The 12,206-nt window shown below is 36.9% G+C and overlaps 1 protein-coding gene across 1 annotated transcript; it reads right to left on the reverse strand.

Annotated features, from left to right (window-relative positions):
- Positions 1-579: 579 nt before the first annotated feature.
- Positions 580-11,885, reverse strand: colec10 (collectin sub-family member 10 (C-type lectin)). The gene is made up of 7 exons (XM_077720533.1): positions 11,704-11,885; positions 9,877-9,948; positions 5,770-5,841; positions 2,473-2,526; positions 2,235-2,330; positions 1,887-2,104; positions 580-1,167 (listed from the first exon to the last, which is right to left on the reverse strand). Exons 1-7 carry the CDS (start codon positions 11,810-11,812, stop codon positions 937-939), a joined length of 852 nt encoding a protein of 283 aa, XP_077576659.1. The 5' UTR covers positions 11,813-11,885; the 3' UTR covers positions 580-936.
- Positions 11,886-12,206: the final 321 nt, after the last annotated feature.

The raw sequence follows: 12,206 nt of genomic DNA on the forward strand, positions 1-12,206 counted from the left end.
AGAAAAGGACGAGAAAAGCAGAATAGGGTAGGTCAGCAAATCATAAAATACAGAACGACTTCAAGTTAAAAAAAGCAAATCCAGAGTATGGGATGAATCAAATATAATCTATTTTAATCTAATTTAATTAGAGAGAAGATTCCCCGCCTTATGACCAATGAGCAATCATGAACAGATTGCTCAAAGTGGATTTGATTTGATGAGTTAAGTTAAAGCAACCATTAGTACATAAAATGAGCCAAAAAAATAAACCCAAGGATTTGGACTTCTAGCATAACTGAGACAATGCATGATGATACCATATAAACTCCACACAGTACGGCGTACAATGGAATTCAAACCAGGAACCTCAGTTGTGAAGCAGATATGCAACCCATAGCACAAAGAACATTAAGCAGTGAATTGAATACCAATTTTGATATAATGTAGCTTTATTTGAGGAATTTCCTGTCCACCATTCCATTTTGACTTTAAAAGAATAGGCACATATCTTCAAATGGCTAAAATCTGTGCTGCAATTTTTGTGTCCATTTCAGGTTGCCCTGCAACAACAAGATCAACAGAGCAAAATGGATACACTGTAAATCAAAAAAGTGGAACTAGCTCATAACTATTTGGAAGACAATCAAATGGGAGGAATCAAATTGAATCTAATAAGCTCTGATAAGATTCATACCATTTTCATTAAATAGGGGTTACTATTTTAGAGCTAATTGTGTGGCACACGCAAAACATCTAGACACTAAAATATTGTCTAATTTAATTACATTTTCACAAATAGGCAGAAGTCCACAGATCAAATTGGAACTATATTTTTAATTTTCTACAGAAAAATGCTTGTAGTTACTTTCACCAAATAAAAGCTAAATTCAACAAATGGCTATAGTGTAAATCATTATTAATTGAAATTTACTTGCATGAGAATCTGCTCACAACTCAAGATACTGAGTTCATAGCCACTGTTTGTCTTCTTGTCCTGATTTTGGTAAATTCACAGATGAAAAACATGGCAGTGTCACATTCCACATGACTCCATGTCCCTGTGCTGAGCAGTTCCACACAGGTTGCATTGCGGCTGGACTGAGTGAGGTCTTCGTCTGGGGTCTGTGCAGAGAAGCTCTGCAGGAGGCTAAAATCTACATCCTGGGAAATGTTTCTGCCATCACGCTGAAGAATGAATGGGAAAATCAAATAGATGAGCATTTTCACACAAAGTGAACACTAGGAAGATTAGCATTAATTACCAGATTATTTTTGTAGCAATTTTTATGATTTAATTTTGATTAGTATATTCATTGTTTTGTTTGAATAATGCAGTTTATGGGGCGGCCTGGAGTATGACTGCGTCAAGCTCGCAGTTTTGAGGTCTAGGGTTCGATCCCAGGTGGGCCCTCACTGTTTGGAGTTTGTATGTGCTTGCGTGGGTTTTCTCCGGGTACTTCAGTTTCCTCCCATATCCCAAAACCATGCAGGGTTGCCTGGTTGAACACTCTTATTTGCCCCCAGGTATGACTTCTTGTGCCCTGCGATTAGCTGACCACCAATTAAAGGTGTCCCCCGCCTGGTGCACGTAATTAGCTGGGATTGGCTCCAGGAAAAAATAAGTAATATACTGATTTTACTTAGGTCATTTTATGACTTTTTCCTCCCATGATTACTTTAATTATGAATCAATAATACGCAAAAAGCAGTTTTGTGGTCACACACACTTAAGGCCGCCAAAAGTTGATTCTTATTCAAATCTTAATCTCGGAATATTACAATTTTTCTCTCAGAATGTTAGAATATAAAACTTTCTGGCAGGTAATTTTCTGCAGCACACTAATGTTTCAAAGCACAGTGGTTGGGAAACAGTGAATATAGCAATCAAAGTGTGTAGTACATACCCTGAAACTTGCTGTGTTTATAGGCTGTATCCCAATGAAAACCCCCGTAAGTCCAAACTGATTGACAAAATCAGCCATGAAGCGATTCATATTGACGTTGTTGGGTGTGGCTAGGGTGCCACCTCTTAGCTTGCAGTGCACTGATGCACCCCTGAAACTTTTGGCCTCCTTTACCAGTAGGTAGTAGTGATCCTCACTTTCTGTCAGGCCCGACATAACTGGACAAGAACAAAGAGATTCTCTTTGAAAGCACATTTAGACAATTTATTGCCTTGGGAAACAGAGTGTTATATTGAATGTTGACTGGCTCAGTTAAAATGTTGAAAGATAAAAGTTGAGCACACTCACTGTTCTTCACAAACTTGACTGCATTTTTTAACTTGGCCATCTTGATGTCCATCTGCCCAATCACTCTCCTGTATTTTCCACAGTCACATGTAGTGCCTAAAAAATTAGATACAAGGAGACTATGGCCCCAAAAAATGGAATTCTCGCATTTATGTGGAGGATTTTTCCATAATGCAAATAATATTTAATCGATGTCTATCTATACATTTTTAACTGTCATGATATTACTCAGCCATACCTGCTTTGCCCTTTAAACCAACAGGTCCATTCAATCCTGCATCCCCTTGGTCCCCTACAGAGGAATATATGACACATAACACCATAAAAACAAAGGATTTTTGACCAATAGCAGAATGTCCGATTCTAATTCTGACAAGTACATATTATTTACTGTAAAATACATTTAAAGCTGTAAATTGAGTTTGTTATGTCATAGCAAACTCAAGCTACAGTAGTGTTATATGTACTTTGTTGCACTTATATAATATCATCAATAGATGGCAATGTCACAAAAGAAAGAATTTTCAAGACTTTACTACGAGTTTAACCACCACCATTTATTTATCTCTATTATTTGATTGTGCCAACAATCCCAACAAAACTATATCGATTTTTAAGTACTAACCCTTTTTTAAAAACACATGTCGTACATCACCCCTAATTGGGATGTTTCACACCTGAGGATTAGAAAAAGACCACCAGGGATGCAGCAGGATTTTATAGATTCACTTCAATTGTATGAAAGGTTTACTCAATTACACCTAGATATGTGTTTGTATGTATGCATATGATGCATTATGACATATAGAAATTGTTTGAATGTATGAATGTGAAGCATTATGACATAGAACTATTAAATGCGTGAGTACATGTCATGAATTTTTCATTTTTTTTTGTTCATGTCTTCACACTTTTTCCATCAGATTTTGTATATTGGGGTCAATGAGAGTTAATTTATGTAAATGAAGCATTTTGTCTGTGATAATGGTCAATCGTGTATTGGTATAGGTATATTGTATTTCATTTTAATAGCCATATTTTTCAAAATACCCCAAAAGAATCTTTCAATAAACTGGATTTCTGCTCAAAGCTTTGCCATCTTGACAATTTTCCATTGAAAAATCTGATTTTCAAACAATTACGGTATATTAAGGGCCTAAAAATGATATTTTTCATACACTGAGTCTGTGACTTATTTTCAGGTGAGACTTTTGAAAAGATGGAAAAAATTTCATTTTGCAAATTAACAACAAACTACCACAAAATGCGTCACCAAAGGAATGTACATTTTTAATGTGCATTTTCACATTTACCAGTCCTTTTAAATATAAAGTTATTCCAGCATTACAGGTAGTTAAAATGAAAAGCTTTTTTTACAGTGCAAAATAAAATGGGCCTCTATCCCACAATGATGGGTTGAATTCAATTTTAGTTTCTTAATTTTGACGAAATGGAAATCCTTATTTTAGTTGGTGTTTCCCTTCAAATCCAACACTGTTGAAAATGTGTTATTTTTATTCCATGTGATTAACAAAAGGTGATCTCACTTCTTTATGTTCCAAACCCACTTTTCCTGGAAGTCTATTAAAACTAATGATTAGTGTGCTCACAAACACATTACAACAGTAGCACTCGTTAAAATATCAACCACAAAGGGAAACACAACAGCATGGCAACTTTTATTCCTCTTTGGGATAACCTCAGAAATAGGGCAAAGGGTAACACTGTCTGAATTGATGTCCCAGAATTGAAACATACTATTTTTTTCACAATATGTATTATGGTACTTTTAACTTCCTGTTACGGCTGGCAGCCTGGACACACACACTATGTAGGAGGTGTGTGCTTTCTTTTCTTTACAGGTATCTGCAACTGTGGCTCCACCCCTGTGACAGAGCCCTGCCCAGGCCAACACAGCTGTAATTAATTCCCCAATCATCCCTCCTGCCCTTATTTAAAGCCTTTTCAGTTGTCAGTTCACCCCGTGCCCTTGCCTTTGCCCTTACCATTGATGCCTTGCTGAGTTGCAGGCTTGTGAGTATGTTACTCCCTGTTATATTTTGTATGTGTTGTTAATGATTTTGGGTTGCATAGGGGGACTTGAGATAAGTTTAGACACCATGGGTATACATATAGTTTGTGCATTTAGACAGTTATTCCCCTGTCTAGATTATATTACATCAGTTTAACAGTGGCATCCTTCGGTCTTATTTCCTGTATTTTGTGGGTGTTCATTTGAACACCTGTCTGGGAGGGGGTTTTACCGTGTTTATTTGAGGGTGCCACTTTAATATCTCGTGCTTCCCCTATGTTATCCCGTAGTCTGTTTTATTGACTTTATTGTAAATAAAAATAACTGAAGGCTACTTGCAATGTGTCCGAACTCATCTTTGACCGAACCTGTCTGCTGTGATAGTTGCGACTCCCTGGTATATCATACCCCAGGGGGAGTCGTAACACTTCCAGTGAGCAAATGTTTTTTTTTTTTTTTTTTTATATCAACTTTTGATTTGAGGATTCTTGTGCTTACATTTGCCAATGAAAACTGGATTTATCAATTGTGAACTGAACTCACTACACCGAAAACAGCAATTTTCAGATAACTTTAGCCAATGCTTTGAGATGAGGACCACCATAAGCTGAAAGCTACCGTCAAACTGAACTCGTATAAAGAAAATACACTCGCATGGTGATTAAAAATAACTCTGCAACCTTCACCTATATGACCTGGCGTCCACATTTTGGGTTGTTAAAGAATACAATGTTAAATTTTGGACTAAAATGGCCTGGCATCAATTTTCCTAAGAAATTACATCATGTAAAATGAAAAATCTTTGTTTTTACACTCATCAGGTCCCAATTAGCCTAAATATCAAGGGAAAAATAAACATGCATGCTTTGCATAGGTCTTAGGAGAGGTTAAAGCTAACTTCCAATTGGAAACAGGGTGCATAGGCCAATTAACGTGTATGTTGTGGTGTTACTCTTACACATCAGAACACACAACATAACATGACTCAATACTCAACAATAATACTTCCAGGTGGGTCCTCACTGTGTAGTTTTTGAATGTTGTTACAGTGGCTGCCTGGGTTTTCTCCAGGTACTCTGGTTTCCTCCCACATTCTATAATATACATGGTAGGCTGGTCAAACACTCTAAAGTGCCTCTAGTTATGACTGGGAGCGTGAATAGTTGTCTATCATCTTGTGGTCCATGATTGGCTTATCACCAATTTAGATTGTCCTCCACCTGGTGCCCATAATTAGCTGCAATTGGCTCCAGCATTGTCAGGATAAGTGGGTTGGAAAATAAATGAATAAATATTGTATATCGTTATCCTCTGTCAAGAAGGACTAGTAAATCACTGCTGTAGTACTAAGAAGCTCGGTCTCCCTCTGGTAGAGTGTAGTGTAAAGGCATTTCCAAATATTTCACCAAGGACTAATAATTTGCAAGACAAGTATTTGGAGTTTTGAGGGTAATAACTAAATGAAATAACTGTGCAGGAAACCAATGACTCCCTAAATTGTACCTTGATTCCCAGTGGGGCCCATCTTTCCCATGTGACCGACGTCACCCTTAAGACCCGCCTCTCCTGCTGCTCCTAATAATGTGCAAAAAAATACTGTAAAAAGAGTGGAGCGACGGCATTTTAACTGTAACAAATGATGCAAGGAACATTTTGTGTTTCCCTAAAGGTTCTTGAAAATATGACAAAACAAAGAACACAAATACGTTTCCATGAAGGGTTCGACAGGTAAAACGAGGCACATGAATTACTATAATTTAGTTCTTTTTGTCTGTCTGTTTTTGTAAATTTTTACGTTCTCTTTATTTTTGTATTTATTTAGCTTCATGTAGCCGCACAATTTTGGCTAAGATTTTTTTTTGGGTTAAGACAAGGAAGAGGTCAGCTCATTATGAGCAGTTTGTTTTTCAATTAAATATTTGTTGTAGTTTTTTTTTTGAATCTCATAATTCCTCCTTTATTTTATTTGGTTTGCTTCTAGATTTGTGATTAAGTTTAATAAGTGCCGAGTCCCAAAGAGAATTGTGATAAATCATGTGACACAGCTCTCATTTGTCAACATAGACAAAAATAATTTGTGTTAGACTTCATCCTGTTCTGCAAGGAAAATGTATTTTCATTCAATAAACAAAAGCCACACATTTGGATTATTTCATACTTAAGGCTTTAATGTGTGCGTGTGTAAAGTACAGCCAAACCATGGCCTTATAACGTGATTATTTCTTCAGGAAACTATTCCCCTGGAAATAAATGACATTTGAATAGAAAGTGACACATTAAGAGGGGCTGTTGTGTGAGAGAAGCGACACACACACACACACACACGTGTGCACGCACAACACGTACAAAAAGTTACACTTTCAAGTTTTTCTCTTCAGAAAATGTATCAAAGAAAAAATGTCAATAAAATTAAAATAATTAAATTGGAATATTCTATCATATGTGCTATATGTAATATGTACTATATGTGCCTCCATAGCACAGATAGTTGGCCAAGTGATCGAGTGGTTAGTGCGTTGTCCTCACAGTTTTGGGGTCAAAGGTTAGATCCAAGGTGGGTTGTCACTGGGTCCCATATCTCTAAAACATGCATGGTAGGCTAGTTCAGGGGTGGGCAAACTTTTCGGCCCGGGGCCCACATTGACTTTGAAAATTTGACAGATGGGCCGGGTCAGCACAAGATACGATACATATAAAAAAGTGCATCCGTTAACAGTACATATGAAACATAAACAGAAAAAAGGACTAAAGTATTAACATACTCATAACTCATCATTAAAGTAAAAAGTATAAAGTACAAAGTAAAGCAGTTTGCCCATGTCTGGGCTATTTGAACATTCTAAATTGGTCTTAGGTACGTGCGTGAGCATGAATGGTTGTCCATCTCCTTGTGCCCTTATTCAGGGTGTCCCTCGCCTGGCTAGGATGGGGTCCTGCACCCCTGTGACCCCTGTGAGGATAAGCGATGATGAGAGTTGACCGCGATAAGAGATTGTAAAAATTCTTTTCTTTATGACGAAATGGAAAAAGTTGCTTTGTTTTCCCTTTGTTTAAAGTTGATGAATGTTGTTTTCCCTGCGCTTACACAAGCCAGTTAAACCGTTCATCCATTTTCAGATAACAACTAGCTCCTATCGTCTTTGTTGTTTTTTATAATGGCCAAACCCTCCAACTGGCTTAACGTCTGGATTCCCCATGCAGCTGCTGGCGGATAAAAAGGTGGAAGGCCACATTTATCACAGCAAAGACACATTTGAAACCACCTCCAGCTAGTTAAACACTATCACAAAGATGGGATAGGGACTTTTGATGTGGTGGATGAAATCCTAAGCTGAGGACTTTATTCAAGTTTGTTTATTCAGTTATCAACTGGTTTACACTATAATTGTGCCAATCCATATTTTTCACTGCTAAACCCATCATGCGCCAGGATAAAACAATTGCAATAAAATTTCAACCTACACTTATGGAAAGGCGATGGGTGGGAAAGGCCCACCATTGTTTGTTGACACTAATAAACCAAGAGAAACACATAGTTTTTGTTTCCAGGGTTTTAGCTGTCCTTAAAACCAACCCTCTTAACATTCCAAAATTAAGCCTGGTTTTCCTGTAAAAATCGACTAAATTAAAAAGGGAATTTATGCGTCATCTATTGAGTTCTTGACATAAAGCAGCTAAGTTGTAGGAGGCTGTAATGCTGCTACAGTAAGTGTACACAGAGAAACCATAATAGCAGCCCACACGACGAGTCATTCCGACTTGAATTATGTTTACATTTTGTACTTACATTAACGAGATTACCGAATGAAGATTTGTAGGGAGAAACAACCTGACAGTCATTTTTTTTTTAGGCGTGCATGTGTGTTTGTGGATCCTATTATGCTGTCACTGACCACACTGGGTATATTTACCCAAACCAATAAGACTTTGATGTATAATGCAAACACATTACTGTAAATTACAAGCACAGTAATAAAAAGCGTTATCAATTTTGTTATTTGAATACCTCTGTGACAATGGCAATCATTTGTATTGTCAGATTTAAAATGTCTTATTCAGCATATATGACTCTAAAGATTAAAGAAATTCGGGCAAAATTGTACTACAATTTAAGGTAATACTTTTTAGACATGGTGTATGGTTGGATACACCATAAATAAATCACAAATAAATAAATAGTGATTTTGACAAAACTACAATTTATTTAGGGTACAAAGTCATTTTGTAAATGAACCTACAACGTTTTGAACATTAAATTTAGTAATGCTTTATATCATGCAATGATAGTAGATTTTTAAAGCTGCAGCGCATAATTTCTCATATTATTGGCTTGAATTTCACATTAAAACGGCGGCACTAAAAAAAATTGAATATTTTTTATTTTGGTCTTAGCTTTGAAAGGGTTGAGGGAATATATACATTCTTTTGAAAAGTGTTAAAAGTGGGCCCAAGTTTAAATCTGTTTCGGGATTGATTGGACCAAGAGAATCAAACATTTGATGATTTGTTAGGAAACAGTAAATTAAAAATAAAACAAAAACAACAACAACTCTGCATTGTATTGTATTATATTATTGTATGATTAATGGCTGCTACAGAAATGCAAAACAGGCTTTATTAGCTTTTTACAAACAAGGTTGCAAAAAAAATAAGATTGCAACACTCCTCCCGTTGTTTCCACTCTATCATTTCAGGTACGTCATTCTTAGCGAGCCAGTGTAGGAATGTCATCTGGTAAAATGAAATATAAAGGATTATCCCACGAAAAAAAAATCCCATTGTAGCTTTCAAAATTTAAGGCTTGAGAGTCATAAACAAATATATGCCTTTATATTAAGAAAAAAAATCTAATTAAAGGCTTTTGTTGGGTCTGTGGAAAAACTTTTACACAACCTGTGAAATCCAGTATAAATAACAAATTAACCTTGCAATTATTTGATCTACCTTCTGAGCCAAAACAGACACGGGACATCAACTGCAAGGAAGGGAATTACCCGGTGCTGGGACAAGGTTGTGGAGTTTAACACCCACCAATTTCACACACCCCTGTCACGATGAGAGACTTACAGTCTAGTGAGTATGTTTGACTTCATGAAAAAAAATAAATCTCAGCTGTAGAAATTTTCTCCAAGAGAAATGCAATCAGGTTATATCAGTTAGTTACCCCATTGTCTCTTTTGCTGTCATTTTCTGAACCGCTTCATCCTCATTAGGGTCGCGGGGGGTGCGGGGGCCAATCCCAGCTGTCACTGGGCCTTGAATCGGTGGCCAGCCAATCACAGGGCACAAGGAGACGGACAATACACATTCCCACCCACACCTAAGGGCAATTTAGAGTGTCCAATCAGCCTTCCATGCATGTTTTGTGAACAAGGGAGGAAACCAGAGTACCCAGATAAAACCCACACAGGCACAGGGACAACATGCAAACTCCACAGAGATCGACATGACCAGGATTTGAACCGAGGACCTCAGAGCTGTGAGGCTGACGCGCTAACCACTAGTGCCGCCTTACTTCATTGTTCTTTGTGTAAGGTGGAGAGGAATAGCTGCATCCATTTTTGTCCAGACAAGGAAGTTGTATAAGAATAGTAAATCACATCTTGTTACCTTGCTGTCCTGGTGGTCCATTCTTTCCCATTCTCCCCTCATCTCCCTCATTTCCAATTTCACCTTGGTCTCCTGCATCGACAGGAAACAAGAAGCAAAAGCATGACAATAGACTCAAAACAGGTGGAATTATATCGCACACTGGATATCAAATCTCAACCTCACCAATAGAGCACATAATTGATAACTGAGGCAAATTCCGGGATGTTTTTTATAAGTATGGAAGTTACAATGTGAGGTTAATTTGTCGTAGAAACAGATTTTCTTTAAAAAGTCAAAATAAAGGCAAAAAAACAGACCAGGGATATTCTTTTTTTAAAAGCAAAGTTTCCATTGAAGCATTAATTATGACATCAGTTTTGGAGTCAAAAACAAAAAAATGAGGTGTACAAGAAAGATTTTGGCTCCACACGATGTCTGATGTAGCTGCCAAGGACACTTTGTAACCTAGGAGTTGGGCAAAGGCAGGATAGCAACAAACATCTTTGAACTGAGGCATATTAAGACTCATGCTTCCGAAAGCCTTATATGCTTAATTAGGTTTTTTTTTTTCTTCTGTAGCCTGAAATGAATCATCCAAAGTAAAATTACTTGATGCTATGTAATTACTTCAGGCTAAATTTTATTTATGTCCTTTGGTGTGTTGATTTTCTCAAGTTGCGCTATAGTTTACTGTCAACAATTTATACAGTGGCTCTTCTAATGTTAAACACAATTATTTTGATTTGGTTTTATGAGAAATATGCTAAAACAAATTAATTCCAGTTTGAACAAGACAACAAGCAAGTCAACCACTGCATTATAAATCCAATTGCAGCAGAATTGAAAACTCAGCTTTTCAAGTCCCAGGTTAAATCAGATGGATTACGAAAAGGAAGGTATTTGCATGGTGAAGATATGCCTTAAAAGAACTGAATTTCCTTGGGTGCTTTGAACGATTATTTGATGAGTGAAATGTTTTGTCTGTTCAGAAGGGCATTGAGTCATTTGGGAATTGTGTGACATTTAATTCGGTCCTTAAAATGTGTCACTTTCAATTCTGTCACTTGAAAACAAGACGTCGGTGCATCAGTCTATGTAAACATGTGGTATAAAACTCGACACAGCAGCACTCAGACAGAAGTGACAAAGCGAGCCATCACCACAAAACCAATCACAAATACGAGAAATAACATCCTTATGTCATGAATTCAACAGTCATTTGTATTTAGGAGTCACAAAATCATAATCAATTCCATTTACTGGCCCCTGTCTAAATACACAATTTTCAATGGGACTTTCTCAATGGTAACACCAGATACACAAACAAGTCTTAACTTTCTCACTCCATCTACATTATGTTAGTGTCTCGGCTCATTAGGGACAAAAAATGCCGTTTAACTTTTCATGGTGTGCATTTTATTGGTCCTGTCTGAATCAGCAGGGGAATAAGCTACTGGATGTTGTAAAAAGGGAAAAGGCATTCCCTCCACAACAGACTGTGGGGTCGCAGTCAGCTTGCTGTTAAACGACAGGACATTACATGCTGGGTACCTTTATCATCCATTCTTTAAAAGCCTTCCAAAAACCAGTCTAGATGTTTCCTCAGAATTTTCCATTCCGTCTTACATTTGACCACATACTGACATTAACAGAACAACAAAATTACAAGAGGCAAGTCAACGTATTAAACTGGAAACAAGCTGGAAGGAAAATGAATTTGCAGTGCTGAATCTTGTTATATAGTTTTGTTTTACAGCCTAACCTAAGAATATACTTGTTTAACCAATTGATCACACTAAAACAAAGCACATGTTAACAGATTACTATAAATATGGTAGTTTTTACCTTTAGCTCCAGGTATGAGGGAGTTTCGGCAAACTTCTGGACTTGAGAAAACTTGGTTTAATCCCACCGAAACACAAAATATAAAAAAACAAGTTGTCAGTCTTGCCATTGTGTGCACTAAATGCCGTATTTCAGTATTGCCTCGTCTTCTAATGTTTGCTTACTCAGGGATGTAAGAAAAGACCAGTAGGTCAGTGCAGAACTAATGAGCTGATGTGTTTTTAAAAGTCAAACACCATTAAAACTTACTTGTTTATATGGGTTTATCAGCTCCTTGTCATACTATCAAACAACACTGAGCAGAGAATGGCATTCCTCTGAGTCCAAATCACAGTCATTAACAAGAAACTTAGATTAAATACTTTCAAGGAACTGTGTATTTTAACATTAGACAGCAATATTTTTGTTTAAGTCAAGTTTTTGAGCTACCGAAAGCAAAAAAAAATTAATTGCGAAAAACAAACAATTCATGCTTGCTAATTTCTAAATGATTTTTTTAAAAT

Source organism: Stigmatopora nigra, chromosome 7 (genome assembly GCF_051989575.1).
Source record: "Stigmatopora nigra isolate UIUO_SnigA chromosome 7, RoL_Snig_1.1, whole genome shotgun sequence".
NCBI classification, from domain to species: domain Eukaryota; kingdom Metazoa; phylum Chordata; class Actinopteri; order Syngnathiformes; family Syngnathidae; genus Stigmatopora; species Stigmatopora nigra.

Coding starts and splice junctions, on each gene's coding strand:
- colec10 (XM_077720533.1), bottom strand. CDS start 11,812: ATGGCAAGACTGACAACTTGTTTTTTTATATTTTGTGTTTCGGTGGGA. Junction 9,949..11,703: donor CCTCATACCTGGAGCTAAAG/GTAAAAACTACC, acceptor CTGTCGATGCAG/GAGACCAAGGTGAAATTGGA. Junction 2,331..2,472: donor TGGTTTAAAGGGCAAAGCAG/GTATGGCTGAGT, acceptor CTAATTTTTTAG/GCACTACATGTGACTGTGGA.